Source organism: Chlamydotis macqueenii, chromosome 1 (genome assembly GCF_036417535.1).
Source record: "Chlamydotis macqueenii isolate bChlMac1 chromosome 1, bChlMac1.mat, whole genome shotgun sequence".
NCBI classification, from domain to species: domain Eukaryota; kingdom Metazoa; phylum Chordata; class Aves; order Otidiformes; family Otididae; genus Chlamydotis; species Chlamydotis macqueenii.
Genome location: NC_141556.1, coordinates 621,502 through 641,642, shown reverse-complemented (window position 1 = coordinate 641,642; position 20,141 = coordinate 621,502). Strand labels below are relative to the sequence as shown.

Sequence of the window (20,141 nt, the reverse complement as noted above, 5' to 3'; positions counted from 1 at the left end):
GGAGGGCACTCGCAATGCCTTCTGTCCCTCGCCAAACCAGCCTTCTGGTTCAGAAAAGGGGAGGACGCCGCCTGCCCCAACGCTCAGACGTGCTGGGGAGCTGACGCTGACAGAGAGGCTGGGGTTTCCCTTCCGCTCCTTCATGTCTGCAAGTCAGGGAACAGCCATAACGACGCCGAAGACATTCAGGGCGCCGAGGCACAACCCGGGGAAGGAGTATTTTCCACGCTCTGCCCAGGTCAGGTGGACAGGCAGTGACTGTCCGCAGTTACACAAGATGAATTTCTCCGCTAACGACAGATGACAAAAGCCTCTCCTCTCCCCCGTTCAGTAGGTGGGAGAAAACCATTACACAAAGCGCAGCATCAGAGAAAACATCTACGCCTTGCTCAAGGACACCCAATGACTGGTAGGAAAATGAAGTCTTCAAAGACCAACCAAAGAACCGCACCACGGAAGAAAACCACAAAGTTTAATGGTTGTAAAAGGCTCAACGAACCAAGTCAGTCGTTCATCTCCTAATGCGGCTGAGAAGAAATGAAAAGGCTTCAACATGGTCTAACTTGTTTTGTTCTTCCACCCGGCATGAAGGAACAAGAAAATACCCTCTGTGGAATTTGGGCCTTTTTGTGGTCGGTGGTTTCTTGTTTTTTTTTAAGTTAATGTTGAGTGTTCAATTGTACTCAACGCTAAAGCCCAGAGGGAGGTTGATTCCTTCCACCTGAGTCCTTCCTCTTGCAAACCAGACACGAGGGCAGGGGCACCGCAGAAGAATAGTGCTTTGGTGACAGCAGCACCCTTTCGTGAGCAGCGGTCAGTTACAAACAGCAGAGGAAAGAGTCTAAGAAAGAGAATAGAAGAGCAGGGACCCAGCCACGTGATCCCGTCCCCGCTGCTGAAAGCCAGTAACCACACTCCTCATCTCAACCCCCTGAGCAGGTCACCATGTCTCTTGGTCACAAATTTACTCTTCAGTAATTCTGTACTCTCATTTCGAATCCATTTATATTTTTGGCCTCCACAACATGCAGTAGGAATAAATTCTACAATTTAATCACCTGCAGTGTGACAAAGTACTTTGTTTTATTTTAATCTTGCTGCTTGCTAATTCCACGGAGTGCCACCTCATCCCTTTGTACTGAGAAATCACTATTGTTCCATATTCACCTTCTCCTTGCCTACTCACGATTTCATGAAACCGTCAAATCTTCCTCGGGCATCTCTTCCCCCAGCTGAAGAGTTCCAGTCCATTTGACCTTTCCCCAAACGAAGAGCGGTCCATGCTTTGAGTCACCCTTCTTGGTTGCTTCTGATTCTGTTCTAAATCTTCTTATTCAGATGCGTAAACTACAACTGTGAGTAAGAGACTGTCAAACCGTGGATTTACATAGAAGTATAACGCTATTTTTAGCAGACTTTCTATTTCTTTCCTATTTCCTAACATCCTACATGTGTCATCAGCTGCTGCCCAGCTGACGCTTGCTGAGAACTGCCCACACGATGCCAAACGCGCTCGGGGTAAAACGCCTTACAAGAAGCCATCAAGGCTTTCAATCCGAGAGACAGCAGGAGCCAGCAAGGTTTTAGTCTCGGACGAGCTGCTCAGTGACCAACAGCTCTACCAGCTGCCACCTCTTCCGAGTTCTGGTTGTATTCCGCCTCTCACCTGACCAAAACCTGTCGCAAACACGCTGCAGAAAACGAGACTCCTTTCACCAAGTCCCTCAGCAAATGCCAGAGGCGGTGTGCGCCGTCCCTCCCGCCACCCTGCCAAAAGCCTTTTGCTCCAGCGTTGCACCTACAGCGGCATTCACGGCAGTGGCACCGGGCACAGCACCCTTTGCTCAGCTGCAAAAACAGAGAAAAGACTAAAGAGAAACCCCACAAGTTCTCTGCGCCTGGCAGACAATTTTTGGACAGGTTCTCTGTACAGTTTCCCAAGACCTGCTTTTCAAACCAGTTCCCCTGAATACCTGTTAAATACGAGAACGAAGGGGGTTTAGTCAGCAGTTCCCCTTTCCAGCGCTCCATTAATCCTTAACGAACGGCTGAGGGCTGGAGCTGCTCCACTTGGGCACCTCTCGTACCAGCTCACTCCGGCTGGCCGCACGCCGCTTCAGGCAGCGCGTGATTTCATTGCCTGCTGCTCTTTTTTGTGTAAAACAGGCCAGAAAGCCTCGTACAACCACCCGTTCTGAATTCCCAGTCTCTGGCGCAGGACCCGGGCACGAGGCCTGCTGAGGGACGTGTGGGGCTGGCGCGAGTTCACTTTTTACCATTTTGTGTTCTTGAAACTCTCTGTGAAGAGGTACGTGGTCCCAAAAGATACTGTTCACCACGAGATCTTAAAAAACTACTTTGAAGGCAGGTTAATTTGACAAGTGGGATTATACAGAAGCCTTTTTTTTCAGGAAGACATTTAATTTCCTCCCTCTACACTTGTGTTGCTACGGAGACGAAGGCTGCGCCAGCGCCGTGCCAATCACCTTTCCCAAGGCGGCGGGCTGGCCGCGGTACAAACCCATCTCCTGCCACACGCCAAGAGCAGGGGCCTCTCCAGACCCGCTGCCGCCGTCCCAGCAGCTCGAGTTCCACCACGCGTCTGTCAAAGACCCGCTCCCCTCTCCCCTTCTCAGCACAAAACCCCTTTGCAGGGGGATTTCGACGCCCTGCCCCACAAGGCCATTACCCAGGCCCCGCGGAGCCCTGCCTGTCGCAGACTCTCTCCGGGTTTGCTCTTTGGTCACCACCAGACGGAACGACAGCGAAAGCCGATGCAGTGTCCAGCTCCCGCCTGCTGCTCGCCTCCTAGACAAAACCCGCGGGAGCAGAAAGCGGGGAGGGTTCCACCCGCTCAGCAGCTTTAGTGTCACTAACAGTGTGCCGTGGACTGATGAGGCAAGAACAGCGAACAAATAAGCTGCAGAATGGAAAAGACGAAAGGACGCTGCCTCAGAGCACACACAGCCATGAAGCAGCTCGAGGACAGCGCTTGGTCTGGTCTGGAATAACGGGAACCAGCCCTTTGCTCGCGCGTCCCCACGGCCCGCACGACTCCGTGCAGCCTGAGGAGGCCCACGAGTGGCGGAGGCACGCAGGGGATGGGGATCCCGGTGCCTGATGCAGGCAAAGACCCCAGGATCGATGGGGAGGAGGAGCTACAACCACCACTGCCAAGAGGGATGACCCTGAACAGGGCCCCGAGAAGAGAACAGGACAGGGTGCAGGGCGAACACGGGCACTGCGCTCTTGTCTGTCGGGGGAGAGGAGAAACAGCAAGTTACCAGCGCAGCTCTGACCATTTCTAGGCCATTTTACCAGTCACTTACACGACGGATTTGCTCACCCAGTCCCCCCGAGCAGACGGGCTAAGGTGTGCAAGGGCAGGCCGAGCGCCCCGGGCTTTCCCAGCACGGAGGAGAGACGCGGCCACCTCACTGCCACCTGCAACCCCCTGCGGGAGCCTGTACGGAAGGGACAGGAGGCTCTGGGAGGCACACAGGGATGGGACAAGAGGCAGCGGACACAGACACAAGAAATTGCAACGAGAGCTGGTTCACCCTGGAACCAAGGCTGGGACACAGGCCCAAGGCAGCTGCGGGACCTCCAACCCTGGAGACGTGCAAAGCAACCCGGCCCAGCCAGCCCTGCCCTGAGCTACCGGCTGGGCTGGAAGCCGCCAGACATCCCTTCCACCTAAATTGTTCTGTAATTCTGTGTATCGACACATTTGGGCAATCGCAGCATCCGAGGGCAGAGAAATCCCTGCTCAGAGCGTTCTTCCTGTTCTCTCTGCTACGGGGAGGCCCATCCAGATGGTTTGTGAACACTCACGGCTGTAATCTCTCTCCCTGGTCAACTAATCTCTGCCACGGAATAATAATAAAAAAATAATCCCCAGTTGTCTATTGCTCCCAATTCTTTTCCTTCCCAGCTGTGCCCTGTAGAATGCGGGCTCTTAATTTTACGGAGTTAGTTTTGAATCACTTTAATCTCTTCCCTTAACACAGTTCATCAGAGAAGTCAATTCCCCTTGTGACTGCGCCTTTCTGATGAGAACAAGCTCAGACTCCTCTCCGCGTCGGCCTCATCGCTATTTCAGCCCAGATGAGCCTTGCTGAGCCCTGTCCCGCGCTCCTCATCCTCAGAGGCGCGGGGAAGGCTCTCGTTGCCCTCTGGTGACCTCGGGTGCACCCCAGTGCACCTCAGCCCCGGAGCAGCCTCATGCTTTCCTCTTTAACTCCAGTTACGCTGCGCAGCGCCATCAACGCGAGGTGGGGACCCTGCCCCTGAACAACCCCTCACCTCCGCCAAAGCAGAGCTCACACCTACCAGTTCCTCTCCACAGCAGTTACACATCCGAAACCTGGCTTCCCCGGCGGCTGACTGCACAAAAGAAAACACTTTTATTCAGCACACAGCCCAGTATCTGCTCACGCTCTCAAGTATATCCCCCATGTAGTTATAGCTTTCTTTTCACCTTACCAAGCCCCAAAAGCGTAAATTACATACCTCACCCAAATCCGCCACTCAGCCGCGTGGGGGCCGCTCCCTGCTCCGCTGCGCAGGGCATCCATTCAGACCTGCAACTCCTTCAGAGGCTTTGCCTGAAAGCTAAAGTCACTTGTGTGTAATTTTCTCAAGCACTTTCAAGTTGTTCCTCAAACATTGTCATTATGTTAATCTTCTCCCACGTCTGAGACCTCCAGTGAAGTCAGAGATGATGGAACAAGCGCTCTCCCGCAAATCACGTTGATTGATCTGCTGCAGCGATCGTGCAGCACCTCAGTTAGCTCCTAATGCCTGCTCTCAAGGAACCTATTGGCCCAAATGGTCAATCTTTTTAAAAATGGGAAAAAATAATTTTATCCTGTTTATTAAGGCAATCCTAAAACCACCTTGTGAATCTTCATACCCCACCCCTGACCACCACCCATGTCCACGTGCTGCCTGCTATGGAGCCCAAACCCCACCTCCACCCCACCACGCCGACAAAACAGCCTCGCACCCCTGACGGCTCCGCTGCCCTGTGCTCGGTCCCCTCCCACCATCCCGGTCACCAGCGCCGTCCCCGTGCCTCAGCAACAGCTGCAGTTTGAACTCCAGCAAGCAGAGCAGAGCAGCTTCCACCGAAACGGTGCTTCCGCACTCGCCCGGGGCCTCTGTCGTGGGACGTCTTCCGCTGGCCGCTGGCTGCTCGCTCTGGCAGTGCTGCTCGCATCACCCACCCCTGCAGACAGGGTGCCGGGTGCTGCACGGGCTCGGCGAGGCCGGCGGGTGGTCTCCGGGAAGGTAACACAGGCAGCCGCTTGTTCTACCTCGCACCAGCTTTCCCCAGCTGAACTGTGAGGCTGTTCCACTTCTGCGCCCGGAGCAGCCCAGGAACGAAGGACGGGCACATACATACACTTTAAGGAACTTTCCTCCTCCCCATCACCACACTGTAAGTATTTTGACACAGCGGGAGAAGATGACCCAGCACCCCAGTGCTCAGCACCACCACCATCATCTCCACCAAAGTCAACCCTAGCTCCTTCTCCATTTCAGGAGAGAGTAATGCATGTCATTGGGCAAATTAACGGAGTAATGATCCATTAAAGGCTGTTAAACACAAAGACACTGCCTCTGGCTCAGGACGACTCTGAACAGAAAACTGCTGCAGGCAGCAAAAATATTTTGGGTTGTGTATTCTGTCCTCCTAAGTGCACGAAGCACCTGCCGCTGGCCACCGTGCAACACGCGATGCCGGCCGGAAGGACCTGTACCGCGCTCCGCAGTGGCCGTTCTCATGTCAAAATCCTCCAATCTGTTCCAGTTCAAGCCACCAAAAGCTGTTGAAATCCGGAGTTTTCACAGCCAGTGTCAGCACTGTTCCTGTGATCCCAGCAGGTCCCAGTCATACCTAGCAGAGCAGTCCCGTTTACCAGTGCTTTGCAAGCACCCGCTGCCGGGGAACGCCAAGACAACCAGACTGTCATCTGCAGGAAGACACAGGTGACTGGGTCCAGAAGAGCCAAGAAGACTTTCCCCCCCTGGTCTGAGGGGACGGGGATTGCTGAGGGCCCGTCTCACCAGGAAAGGCTAAAAAGGCATTTAGCACCGCAGCCTCCACCTTGTCCTTCATCATCGGGTCCCTGCCTCGTTCAGCGCGGACCCACGCTTCCTCTGTCTTCCCTTTGCTGCTGTGTCACCCGCAGAATCCCTTCCCGTTCCCCTCCACATCCCGTGCCAGACTGAACCTCAGGGGAGCTCTGGCTCTCCTGCGCCCACGCTGCAGGCCTGGGCAGCGTCTCTGTACCCGTCCTGGGTCACCTCTCCCTGCTGCCACCTCTTGTACCCTCCCCTCTTGCGTCTCAGTTTAGCCGCGAGTTCCCTCGCATCCCCGCAGGCCGCCTGCTGACCCTGCCCGATTTCCTGCTTCTCTGGTTGTGCCAGTACCGAGCTTGGAGGAGGCTGTCCTGGAATATCAGCTAGCTCTCCAGGACGGTATCCCATGGGATTCTGCCACGCAGAGGTGAAAGTCTGCTCTCCAGACATTCAAGGTCAGATGCCCAGGAATAAGACCACTGTTGGCCAGGTGCCTGACCGCAGAGCCACCTCAGCAGCCACGGAGGGTATCAAGGAGGCGGCCATGCCCTGAAACGGGCTGGCAAACCTCACTTTGGGCTTCAGAGAAAAGCCTACCTCACCCACAGCTCACAGCAGCAGCCGTGCCGGGTCAGGCCAGCCGTCCTCCCAACGGCCCAGCGACAGCTGGGAGAGGGAACACGACGAGGACAGAAGAGCAGCGCTGGAATAGAGTGCCGCCTCCCCACCACGCGCGCCTGATCTCCACTGCCGGGTCAAGAGTGAGTCCCTGAGTCGGGGCCGGTCTCTTCATACTCAGAAGCCTGCAAATGACGCTTCTTCCTCGGATTTGTCCTGCTGCTCTCTGAGTCCCTGTCAGTTTTCAGCACGCAGTGTGTCACTTCGCAAGGAGTCGCACAGGGTAACTGTACATCAACTGGAGAACCTCCTCCTTCTGCTCGCTTTCCACGTTCTTGTTTCAAGACGCGCAGACGTGGCACTGAGGGACGTGGTTCAGTGGTGGCCTTGGCAGTGCTGGGTTCTCAATCATCTGAAAGGCCTTTTCCACCCGACATGGTTCTGTGATTCAGTACCTCGTGTTCTCGCACAGGAAGAGACAGAGACCAGCTCCCTCTGGTTCACCCTCTCTGTGTCACACGTGCGTACTCCTACCAACCCCTTCTCCTTCACCACCGCTTTCCGACGCTGAGAGGTTCAGCCTATCTACTCTCACCTCTTACAGAAGATGGTTCAGCTTTGAGCGCCTGTTCGTTTGCCCTGCCAATTTTTCAAGTATTACTTTTTAAGTCTGAGAGACCAAAACTGCACACAGGTTTCAAGACGTGGGTATAGAACAGATTTATACACAGCTATTAATTATGTTTTCCTTTTGGTTCTTTTTTCCTTTTGTAACAATTCCAAAAATTCAGGGTTTGGTTGTTTTTTTTTTTGCAGGTTTGGACTGGAATTAAATTAAGCTTCAAATCTTGCTCCTAAGCAGCAGTCAGTCCAGCACCTTCACTGAACACTGAATACCACTGCTGGTTTTTCCCATACGCATCACTTCTTGGTTTCCGTGCTGGTGTTCAGCTGCTGTGTGACCACCCAGTGCCCAGTGTCACCAGTGACCTCCCCCCAGCTGCTTTAGTTGTATTTCTGACCTGCTCTTCTGTCTGTTTTTCTGAATGCCTCAGTGCTAAAGCTGCTTCCACTGTGATCTCAAAGCTTTATTCCTAACCGATTATGAAGAGATGAAAATTTTTAATAAGCAAGACTACCTCACAGCGTTTATTCTGCTGTGCGCTATCTTACATGTGCCAAAATAAGTTTATTTTACTACCACGCCGTTTATCAATCCAGCCGGATGCAATCCCATCCACCTACTCTTCTTTCGCTTAAGGAATGCAGTTTTGACTCATCTGCAAACTTTGACCGATCTCCTGCCCTTTCAGACCAAGGGCAACCAGTGACTCCAGCACAGACCTCCTGCGGCTCCCCGTAGCATTTGGCCACGGTGGAAACGGCCCCCTTTCCCCCTCTGTTTTAATTCACTCTTTTCTGAGTCATTAGCAGCGCTTCCTCTTTCACCCCTCGCTGAGTTAAGGATATGAACAGCCCTGAAGAAGCGTGTCAGAAGATTTCTGACAATCAAACAAGTTCCACACATCAGCGAGTACAAAGCGCTCGGACCCACAGGCAGATCTGGGAGAAGTCCGGCAAAGGCAAGCAGTCGCGCCTTGCTGGTAAGCTCGGACTCCGGGATAACCAAGTGTCCATGTAACAATTCCCGCAGCTTGCTCCCCTCGCTCCACGGCAGCAATGCCCGCCCAGTTACTTCAATGACCAGCAGGTTTTTGGAGCACTAACGCCTGGCTGCAAGCAGAGCCCACGTCCCACAGTGACCCCGCATTCACCCCTCAAACGCGAACCCCAGTGCCCACCGTGCGCTCCTGAACCCAGTCGGCAGACCCGTTCCCAGCCCAGCCTCCCGCGAACGTGTCCACGGCCAGAGGCGCTCAGGCCAAGCACAAACCAGCAACATCACCCCTGCTCTCACGACTGACCCCGTACAGAGTCTGAGCACCCTCCCGGCGGTCGGGCTCCGCGGCGAGGCGGTTACCCCCAGCTGCCCTGTACCGGAGCAGCCCTGGTGATCCCCTGCGGTGCGGGCCGGATGCTTGGTGCTGGTGACAGGCTGGAGTGACAGCTGTCTCCGTGCCATCCCCTGCACAACAGCACCCTCCTCTCCCTCTCCAGCGCAAAGCTATAGCTGCATCTGCACCCAACGCATGTTCTTCAGTTCCCGGAGCACACCAAGCATCTCCAGAACGTTTGTTCCTCAACTGAGCTACGAGCCAGACTGCCCTGCAGCTTCAATGTGCTGTCCACCTAAGCCTCACCTGGGGCTCACAGTTCAGACCGTAACCGAATTGACCAAACCAACCAGAAACGCCGCTTCCCACGAAATCAAACCAACGCATACAGCTCTGTCAGGGAAGGGAGAACTTTTTCCATGGAAATGAGTCGCCTCACGCTCACAAAGCAAAGGTGCTGATTCTTACCTGTGAGAGGTGAAATTGTCATAAGAGCCCACAGTATAATGTCGGAAGAGACGCTTTGTTCGGTCTTCTCTGGTTTCTACAAGAAAAAGAGACACATCACAAAGCTGACAGTCAAAGAACGCTTCTCCGTCGTCCCTGCCTCCCTTACGTGTACACAAAGTGAGCCCTGCTTTCATGCAAGCGTTTATTAACGAACAATAACCTGTGTGCAGACCCGTTCAACGTGACCAGTGCCATGCACGCGCGTGTGCAGCCCCACACGCACACAAACAGCTTCTGTGGGCGCCGGATCTCAAACTTAAACTTCTGAACCACAGCAAGGCATCAGACTGCACCCAGACTCCGAAGCAGAGCCAGAGAGAGGAACCAGCGCCGGCAGGGCAGCGCACCTCCGTGTCCCAGGGCAGCGGCCAGATTCCTTCCCCTTGTTCTGCCCGGCCACATCACCCTCGTGCGCAGAGGGACGCGCGCCCCACAGAAGACGCTTACAGCCCCGGTGTGCCTTCCTTCTCACCGGGTGGCCACCCAGCTCCCCAGGCGCACAGGAGCTGCGAGGAAGGAAAGCGGGGAACCCAGGCAGACGTCTGCCACCACTCGCCTGTGAACCCCGGCACCGTCCCCAGCAGCGCCCTGGCCAAAGCCCGGGCAGCAGCCCCTCCAGGCCGCACGCGTTGGGCCATATCTGCCCTTGAGGCTGCAACAACCCAGGAGCCCACTCGCCTGCCACAGGGGTGTGAAAAACCCGGGGGAGCTGCCAGCCCGGCCTGCGAAGCCAACGAGAAGGGATGCCAGGCCTGCCAGGCCGCCGGATGCTGACGGAAGGGACAGAGATGGCGCTGCAGACGCCCAAACTACGGTCTGCAGCTCACTGCTTAGGAGGAGACACGACAGGGAGATGGAAAAGAACTGCAGCCGGACATTTCCAGTTACCGTTCTCCTAGCGCAGAAGGAATTTGCATCACGCTACCAAAACCGCATCTACTGCGGGACCCAGGGTTAGCCTGCAAGGCTGACTGCAGAAAGTCCTTGCGCCGATCGGGCCAAATACGTCACACCGAACCAACCCATCCACGGCCACAGCGGGCGGTGGGACTCCAGGCAGTCAGGTGACGCCACTCCTCTGCCTGGCCAGCTCCTCCTCGTGAAGCGCCGGGTGCCGCTCGCGGCACGGCTGGTGAGGACACCGGGCAGGCTGTCGGGCTGGTCTGAACCCAGCAGGTCCCGAAGCGTGCTAACGGGGCAGTGGGACAGGAACGACTACGGGGATAAGTAAGAGAGGAAGTGAAGAGCAGAGATGAGACTCACCTTTCTGCAGCAGGGACATAAACTGCACCCAAAGCAGTAACACCACAAAATAAACATTGGCTTTCACCCACGCTGGAATTCAGAAGGGCCGCAGCCCGGGGGAAGGGGCTGTGAACGCAGAGGGGCGGTTGGTGCCGTTATCACAGCGCCGGCAATCCAACGAGCTTGTTTTAAGCTCAGGACAGGATGCACTTCCCAGACCTTTCATCCTGGTCTCACAACCACACAAAACCATCACTGTCGGCAGAGAGACCTGCTGCCACGGCAGCCACAGCGCCAGCGTCCCGCGCCGGGGACAGCCGACAGCCACCGCGTCCCCCACGCTGCCCTGCCTCTCACCCCTCCCTCGCAGACACCGGCTGCCCCCGCTGCCTGGGACTCGGTGCAGCCTCTCCCATCCCAAGGTGCCCCTGCCCGGGGCACAGGGAACGGGGTTCAGCCCAAACGCAGCCTGTCCCATCGCGAGGTGCCCCTGCCTGGGGCACAGGGAACGGGGTTCAGCCCGGGCGCCGGCTCCTGGGGAGCCCTGCCCTCCGCACGCAGCTCCACTCCACACGCAAAACACAACGCTGGCTGGCAAGGCTGAGAGAACAACTAACTTCACCAACGTCCAGAAATAAAATCACCAAATACAGCACTCGTTTATGCTACTGCACTGCTTCTTTTTTTTTAAAAAAAAAAAAAGTTTTTTCCTTTCTTCCTCAGAAAAGCTGCAGAACAGCCCTGGCACGCTGGCGCTTGGTCCCCCAGAACAACACCCTGCGCTCTGCGGTTCTGGCTCTCCCTGCTGCGGCAGCCGTCTCCAAAGTGGGGTGCAGGGAGAGAAGTTTTTGAACCATTAATAAAATTTTAGAATATTTTTTAAACAGTGTTTATTCCCTCTTTCTTGCACACTGTTTCAGTTTGTATGCGTGCAGGTGCTGTCCAGGGCACACAGCATACCAGCCGAGTGCGTGGGTAAACAATTCACAAGTGCACACACGTGTACAGGGGCCGCGGCCTCCAAACGCCGCTTTTACCGAGGGGCAGGTGACGAACGCGGTGAGACCCCACAGCACGGGACGCGCAGCACCATCGAGAGTGACGCGGGTGCTCAGGCCATCCCCCCACGCAGCGAGTGCACAGTAACCCCACGCAGACAGCGAGGGCGAGGAGCCCGCACGCCGGGTGCGGGGAGGCGCGGCCCAGCCCTCGCGGTGCCGCCGCGGAGGAGCATTCAGGGGACACCACGGTGCGGGACCCTGGGGACCCAGCGCGCTCGTCCAGCTCTGCGCTGCCCCACGCGTTTACCTAATCCGGAGGGAGATCTCCTGGAGGAGGCTGACGGCGCGCGGGGGGCTGAGGGCTCCCTGTGAATCTTCCGCTGAGGTGGTCGTCCACCGAGCCCCGTCCCTGCGGTCCTGGGAAGAACTGTCTCAAAGAACCGAGGAGTTAATCTCGCTGGCAGAGGCACGAGCACACCACCAGCACGGCCAGGCAGCGGGGATCCGCAACGTTCCCGCTGAGCGACGAGGAAACGCAGCAGAGGCCCAAAGCAGACCTGGAACACCTGGGCAAGGCTCGTGCGTGGCGCCTGTGACCAAGCTGGCACCCACGACTCCTCACACCTCGACACGGATGTGTGAAAAACGTGCAGGGGATGTGGCAGGGGAAGGCAGGAGGGCTCCTGCGGAGACGCCGGCACGGCGCCGCCCGAGCAGCTCACAACGGCGACAGGGAGCACGGTGAGCGCACCCAGCCTCGCCGCCTCACAGCACGCAAAGACGCTCTTCAGCGAGAGCCACCCACAGGCCCCTTGTAGCCCGGGAGGGAGCGACGCTGTTGGGACAGGCGCCCCCGCCTCCCCCCTCGCCTCTCCCCTGCCTTTGGGAAGCCCTGCTGCCCCGGCCCCACGCGCCTGCGCTCCTGTCCCTTCTCCTCCTCCTCCTCGGACACGAGTGCCTCATCTGTAACACCCCTATCGACTTCATTCCGGATAAAAGATCCGAGATGTGGCGCTGGGAGCTGGATTTATGGGCTGTCCACAGCCCAAAGGCTCGTTCTCTTCCTGGCTCCTAAATATAGCCGCTGCCGAGCGCGTGTTTAATGGAGCCGTCACGGAGGCACCGGGACCCAGCTGATGGATGGAGAGGAGCGAAGCGCAGGGAGAGAGGTGTGGAGGGGGAGGCTCTATATTTAGAGGAGAGGGAGCAAGAGGACACCAGGGCAGCCCGGCGGGGCTCATCCAGCCCACGCAGCCGAAAGGACAGGCACGAGCGGGGAAACGGGAGCTGGAACGCTGGAACTACGGCCTGGAAACCAGGAGCAGGGAACAGAGACCGCTGGAACCGCGGCCTGGAACCCAGGAGGAGCGCACAGACGGGTGCAGGCTGCACGCGGGCTGCTCTGCACGCTGCCCGTAAAGCGCTTTGTAACATTTTAAGAAGTAATTCCTCCTAGGCAAGTCTGCCTAATACACCAGATAAAAACACAGGAATACTAACGCCCCCCGGGCGGCCCAGGGCAGTCTGGAGGTGCCACAGAAAAGGGTCTGGGAGAGAAGCAGCTCTCATGCAAACTGACGGGACAGAGCGGGCTGACAAGAAGCTTGGGTGCTGTTCCCTCCGGCACCCGGATTGTCCCCATCTCTGGCACCTGGATTGTCCCCATCTCCAGCACCCGGATTGTCCCCATCTCCAGCACCCGGATTGTCCCCATCCTCTCATCTCTCAGGCACTGACACTGGGTTGCAAATAGAAAAAAATAACTCTTTTGGAACATGAAAATACACCTTTCTCCTTTCTCTTTCCCCATCTATTTTTGACCAGCTGCTCCCGCACCACAACATGCCCCCTGATAAAAATGACAAGTCCCCTGACCCCTTTAATCATTCGATGCAGCAGCAAGGCCGTTACGGTTCCCACCCAGAGCGACACCAAACCACCGAGAGGTGAAGGTCACAGCAAACCCCAGGGCCGTCAGGCTGACCAGGAATTGAGGAAGGGGGCTACCAGTCAGACTTAGCGCTAGTCAAGAAGGACTTTAAAACAGATTCCATCTTCTATGCTGAAACGCCAACCAAAAGCAGCAACGTGCAAGTCAGAGGCGATGCGGTCTCAGGAGCAGAGAAGGCTGGGGTCCGTATCGGCACCTTCTCGAGTGCGCGGACACTTCCTGAGCCAGCACACCCATGGCGGAGGCACGCAGACGCGCTCTCTCGGTATGGGAGTGCTGACTCATCGCTTTTGAACCGCCTCGTCACCCTGGAAGGGACACCACATCCAGCCTCGTCACCCTGGAAGGGACACCACATCCAGCCGATGCTCCCGGTGAAGACGAGCGGTGGGTGGTCTCACCCCCTCGCAGCGGCTGGACCGCGAGCCCGGCTGCCGCAGTTCCCAGTGCCAAGGGAGAGCCGTGCTGCTCCGCGGGTTCAGCCAGCGCCAGGACGGCGGGCAGGAGCTGGAGAGGGCTTTGGCAGGGAGCTGCGGTGCCACGGCATGTCCCAGCAGCAGCGCCTCAGCCCTGGAGCCAGCGAGGGGCTGCAGCGCCCCCGGCCCTGCTCCCACCCCGGCACGGGCAGAGGGAGCGCCGGTGCCCATGACGGATCACATGCACGGGTCCCACTCCGCGCTCCAGAGCGCCTGACTGGGAGCAGGCTGGCCAGCAGATGCCACCACAATTAAAGACCCTGCCGGGCTCTGCGCCAGGCAGCCAGTCTGCCCAGCGCCGCTGACGAAGAGAAAGGGAATTATTGCAGGAGAGATGCTGAGCGGCGCTGAGAGGGCGAGGGACGTTCAGTGCCTGAGACCAGAGGAGCCCGATGCTCCTCCGCACAGAGCCGGGGCAGGTAAGACATGGAGCCTGTCACCTCTCCCACCAGCTGTGGCGACCACTGGCCAGCGCCCGCGGGCCAGCAGCGTCCCCTCCGCGCAGGGGCTCTGCCTGCCGCAGCTGTGACCCTCACCTGACACGCAAGCAAGCACGGCAGCCCGTGAAGCATGACCTTCCCCTCTCGCAGCGCCGCCGGCACGAACTGGCATTGCGCAGCGATTTGGGGTGCTGCCGTATTCTATGCAGAATGGTTAACCAATGCTCTCCTCGTGACTGGTTCTTCTCCTGTGAAGCTCAAACACAACTTGTCTGAGAGTGAACGCTCCCAGAAGCCTTGCTGTGCCATCCTTAGCTTCATACAACGACTTCCACACAAGATGTGACACATTTGGTGGGACCGTGGCCTGCATTACACAAACGCGCGGAGGAGATGACCGCATCGGTCCCTCTCGCCCTCAGCTTATGAGTTGTACTTGCAATACAGTTGTGATTGTTAGAGCTTTCAGCTATCTGTAACCGAAAAAATGCAAATGAAAGGAAAGCCTACCTGTGAGTCAGAGAGCAGCACCTCTGCGTGGCCTCTCGCGGGGACTTGGCGGCCAGGCTACAGCCCGAGAGCAGTGGGGAGATCGTTAAAGCCACCACTGAGCCAACCCGTGCAGCGGAGCAGGGCCTGAGGGGGTTCTGCTCAGCAGAAGGTCTCCACAGCTGTTCCACATGGATTTATCCACGTTTCTGCAACAAACCTATTTCCAGAAGTGCCACCCAGGCATCAAGCGTACCCTCAGCAAGTTCATCGACGGCACCAAGCTGTGTGGTGCGGTCCACGCGCTGGAGGGGAGGGATCCATCCAGAGGGACCTGGACAGGCTGGAGAGGTGGGCCCGTGCCAACCTCATGGAGTTCAACCAGGCCAAGTGCAAGGTCCTGCACCTGGGTCATGGCAATCCCAGCACAAATCCAGGCTGGAAGATGAATGGATGGAGAGCAGCCCTGAGGAGAAGGACTGGGGGTGCTGGTGGGCGAGAAGCTCAACGTGAGCCGGCAACGGGCGCTGGCAGCCCAGAAACCAACGGCACCCTGGGCTGCACCCCCAGCAGCGCGGGCAGCGGGCGAGGGAGGGGATTCTGCCCCTCTGCCCCGCTCTGGTGAGACCCCCCTGCAGCGCTGCGTCCAGCTCTGGAGCCCCCAACAGCAGAAGGACATGGAGCTGGTGGAGAGGGTCCAGAGGAGGCCATGCAGATGATCAGGGGGCTGGAGGACAAAGAGTTGGGTTTTTTCAGCCTGGAAAAGAGAAGACTCCGGGGAGACCTTATAGCAGCCTTCCAGTACCTAAAGGGGCCTACAGGAAAGACGGAGAGAGACTTTTGATAAGGGCCGGTTGTGACAGGACATGGGGTAATGGCTTTAAACTGGAAGAGGGGAGGCTTAGATCAGGTATTAGGAAGAAATTCTTCACTGTGAGGGTGGTGGAGCACTGTCCCAGGTTGCCCAGAGAGGCGGTGGGTGCCCCGTCCCTGGAAACGTTCCAGGCCAGGTTGGCTGGGGCTCTGAGCAACCTGATCTGGTTGGAGATGTTGAGAAGACAGAGCAAGGCTCTTCACTGAGGCACATGGCAGAAGGGACCCTCCAGAGGACACAACACAGGATGCAAAGGATGGCGTACCTTACAAACGAAGAGCGCCTGGTCATCTGGCGAAACAAAAACATAGGAATGTCTCCGGAGAATGCTCTTCTGCCCGCAGCATCTCATTTTCCTGGTCCTGACCTAAAGGCTTAGCTTAACTAGACCTTCAAGTAGTGGCCAGGACCATCAGAGCCAAAGCGAGCTACACAATGGGAACTCAAGTTCGTTCTTCGACGCTGGCACTAGGTCTATTCTTAGCGGCGCAGGCTTTGGCAGGGGCAGGAATGTGCCAGACGGCCAAGGCAGGGTCTGTTATCCCCTCGCTGACGGAGCGGGTCATTTCCACAGAAGCTGTATGGCGACAGACATCCAAGAGCACGTCTGTTCACACTGCTCAGAGCACACAAAGATGCAAGCGACCTGCCATCCTGCTGACGAGGCCCTGAAACGACTTCAGTACTCCCCACAGACAACGGGGAGCAGGCCTCCCAGGAGGGAGTCGCGCCTCTGCGACAAGCTGCTCTTTGAAGGCTGCTGCCCAACGCCCAGCCAAGAGCGGGGGTCACCAACAGCAAAGAGGGGAAGCTGGGAACTGAGATTTGTCCCCCTGCAAAAGTTAACGGCCAAGCCAGGAAACCCGCTGACAGCACAACCAACCTGAGCTTGGGGCCAGCTACGGAGAACGGAGATTCTGGAGATACGGGCACCTGCCGGGCCACCGAGGGTGGTGATGCTGCAAGTGCTGCAGGAACCGCAGCGAGTCTGGGGAGGATTACCTGTGCCTCTGCCTGCTCATCCTCAAACCTCACACCTCTGCTGCAGAAGGAGAGCTGGGTTGGCACCAGAGACTGGGACGCTCTCGTTCTCCACGGTGACTTAAATGACTTCCCAGACGGGAAGGGGCCGGGGAAAGACCTTTCGGGAGGACGGTTTCGGGAGGCTGTACGTACTGGCAATCAGCAGCGGTCAGTGCTGACGCCGGAACAGGCTCCATCTCTCCCCCACAGCAGCAGGGGTACCAGAGCCACTGCTCCACCAAACCCAAGGAACACGACCTCTGTGGATCTGCCCGACCTCCCTCTGGAGCCTTCGATCTGCACCACCCACGGCAACGACAGCCACAGCTGCACGCTCTGCGGGAACTGGGTCTCTCCTCACCTGGGAAGTCCTGTGGCCCACCACGGGCAGTCTCCATCTGCTGTAGAACCTGCCTGCTTATTTCTATCCTCTGCCCCTTAGCTTTCAGCCAGTTTTTTAAACAAAAGCAGCCTTGGGACAGCCTGCTTACCAGCTTTTTGAAAGCCCTGGCACACCAGATCAATCCTCGTCCCACTGCTGGTTGACCACTTCAAAGACTTGTAGGACATCTAGTGGACTTCCCCCAAAAATGGTTTCAAAATGAGGAGTCAAAAAAATATTGCTTTATTCTAAGTCACTAATTTGCAATATAAAAAAAAAACCCAACAAACAGACTTATTGGTCTTTGCACCCCGGCAGTGGTGCTTGTCTGTGACAAGAGAGACACGCGGCCCGGACACGAGCCCCCGCGCTGCCCGGGCACCCTGTGCCGGTAACGGCAAGGCAGCCGCTTCCGAGGGCCTCCAGACTGGGACCCCTCTAACCGGAACTTGAGCTGCCTGAGCCACAGAGCTTCCTGGAGCAAACTCCGGGGCTGTTTTCACACACACGCGTGTCGGCATTCCGACCAGCCGGCCGGCTCCGAGGACGGGCACCCGGTTAAGAGCAAGGCCTCTATCATTCACCAGCCACCCAGCAGCCGGACAAACACTGACAGCTCCAGAAGATAAGAAATGAAAAAGTGAACTGAGAAAAGCGAGGAACGAGCCATGGAAAGGACTTGCATCCCTTTCTGTTAAGACTGTTGAGCTGCCAAACAATGGGACACAGCACAAGGAGCGCCAGGAGATGCTGGCAACCAATAACGAGAGTTGCTCTAGAAAGGACAGAAATTCTAACTCACCGTTTGAGCTACCACCCAACACAGTGCCAGAAATGGACAAAACATAATTGCCCTTAAACAGAAACGATGAGAGCACGCTGACGACGTCATCTTACACCGCATCACCAGAGCGGCGGAAAACGTACAGAGCTGGAGCCAGCCCGCTCGCGGCCGGGCGCTCAGGCGGCGGTGAAGGGGACCGGCTGCTTTAAAAGGGTCTGGAACCAGGTAACCCCGAGCCACCCCGTGCAGAGCAGTGCCCTGCCCTGCTGCAACAAGGGATGCAGAATTCAGAATGACTCCACCTCCAGCCCCAGCCAGCACCTCCTCTCCTCCCAGGCTCCCACAGGCAGCCGCGCCAATCCTTGTTCCAGGGAGCCGCTTGTTCCTTCTGCTCCGTAACGTCAATAAAACTGTTCTGCTGACTCCAGATTCTTCCTGCAGGAGGCCAAGTAGCTATGATGTTGGGTTTTTTTTTAATTAAGTAATGCTAAAGTCTTTTTTTTTTTTTTTTCTTTTACAGACCCAAACAACTTACCCCAGGAGAAAGCACTCCAAGCAAGCGCTTTTTGTGTTCTTCAGATTCCCTTGCACTCTGAACAGCCCAAACGTCAGCCTGAGAGCGCTTTAAGGCAACCACATCCTTGCTCCTGAGAGTACAGCCCCAGCGTGAGACACGGGGCCAAGAGCGACAAGGCGTCGTAAGAGGTTCATACGGAACTCGCACGGGAGATCTCGGTGCTTGGTACCTGGGTACCGCTCCTGGGTACCCCCTGCTTCACTTCCGTGCTCTCACACCCATCGCTCTCAGGAACCTGGACGTTCAGCTCATGTCCAGAACGTCTGTAGTACCTAAACCTTAACGGCTCTGCACTGGAAGAGGGGAGGCTTAGATCAGGTATCAGGAAGAAATTCTTCACTGTGAGGGTGGTGGAGCAGTGCCCCAGGCTGCCCAGAGAGGCGGTGGATGCCCCATCCCTGGAAACATTCCAGGCCAGGTTGGCCGGGGCTGTGAGCAACCTGATCTGGTTGGAGATGTCCCTGCTCCTGGCAGGGGGTTGGGCTGGGTGGGCTGTAACGCTCCCTTCCCACCCAAACCCTTCTGGGATTCTGTGAAACCCAACCACTAAACTACGTGGTACGTGGCGATACACGTACGGTTTTGTTGCTCGGCGGTCAAAACAGCCTGAAGTGTTCTGTTATCGGAAACGTTAAGGAAAAGTGAACCTAGACAGAATCCAGTGTCAAAACTTTTAAGTTCCCACTTGAGAAGGGGGAAAACCAGCCAATCTAACAGATACCAGCTTTAAAACCATAGCAGCACCGTGGGACATCCGTAACACTGACCTCTACTCTGCACTCCAGAGGAAGCTGCCAGCGAAGCAGCAGATTAATTGAGACAGAAGAGAGTTCCGAGGAACAAGGGGACAAATGTCAGGAGCAGCACAGCCGGAGAGGAAGGCTGACACAGCAGCAAGGTAGCGGAGACAGGACCAGGCTGGGAAGGCAGTCAGAACAGTGAACGAGAAGTCCAAAGGGTTGTTAAACGGGGTACGGAAGTGGCCAGCGGACCAGCTCCCAGCTTGCGCACGACGAGCGATGCGCGTCGGAGGGAACGCGGCTCTGCTTGGCAGGCCCACGGCGCACTCGCAGGGGAGAGGAGAGGTGATCCCAGCTCCTGGAAGATGGTTTCATTTGCATGCTTTCCATGGCTGGCCGTGTCACTCACCACGCCGCAGTCTGCAGCTCTGCTGCCACCAGGGCTTCAGCCGTCCCGGCGCACGCTCCCGTGCGTTCACGAGCCGCACGCGTGGCGCCAGCCGGGAATGCGGGCAGCCGCAGCGCGCTCAGCACGCGCCTTCTAGCTGCTGTGAGGAAATTCTGACTTCCCATTCTGCCTGGGAACTGGCACCTTACGAGTGGCCAAATGGGAAGAGTTATCTCTCTCCAGCCAAGAGACCGCAATAAAAGCGCTTTGCAGAAGGGTTTGGGTTGGGAGGGACGTTTAAAGCCCACCCAGTCCAGCCCCCTGCAGTGAGCAGGGACATCTCCAACCAGATCAGGTCGCTCGAGTGCCAACTGTTAACGAGGAAGCTGCTCCAGGCTGCAGACCTACTCTTCCCACCACTCCTCGTGCGGAAGTGAACGGCTGCAAGGACAGCACAGGAGATGGTGTCAAGGGCTTTGATAGAAACCGAGGTGTACATCCACCACCGGCCCCTCCTCGCGCACAGAGCCAGCCGTCCCAGTGCAGAGGGCCACCCGGCACGCCAGGCACGATTTGTCCACCCAAATCCATGCTGGTCATT

The 20,141-nt window shown here is 56.9% G+C and overlaps 1 protein-coding gene across 2 annotated transcripts in view; it reads right to left on the bottom strand.

The window, feature by feature from the left end:
• SHANK3 (SH3 and multiple ankyrin repeat domains 3) overlaps nt 1–20,141 on the bottom strand; it is a 330,415-nt gene that overhangs the window by 89,678 nt on the left and 220,596 nt on the right. For both annotated transcript variants that reach the window (XM_086743634.1, XM_086743643.1), the window contains exon 15: nt 9,129–9,204. In XM_086743634.1, coding sequence (XP_086599760.1) covers nt 9,129–9,204 — 76 coding nt within the window. The remainder of the gene's footprint in view (nt 1–9,128; nt 9,205–20,141) is intronic.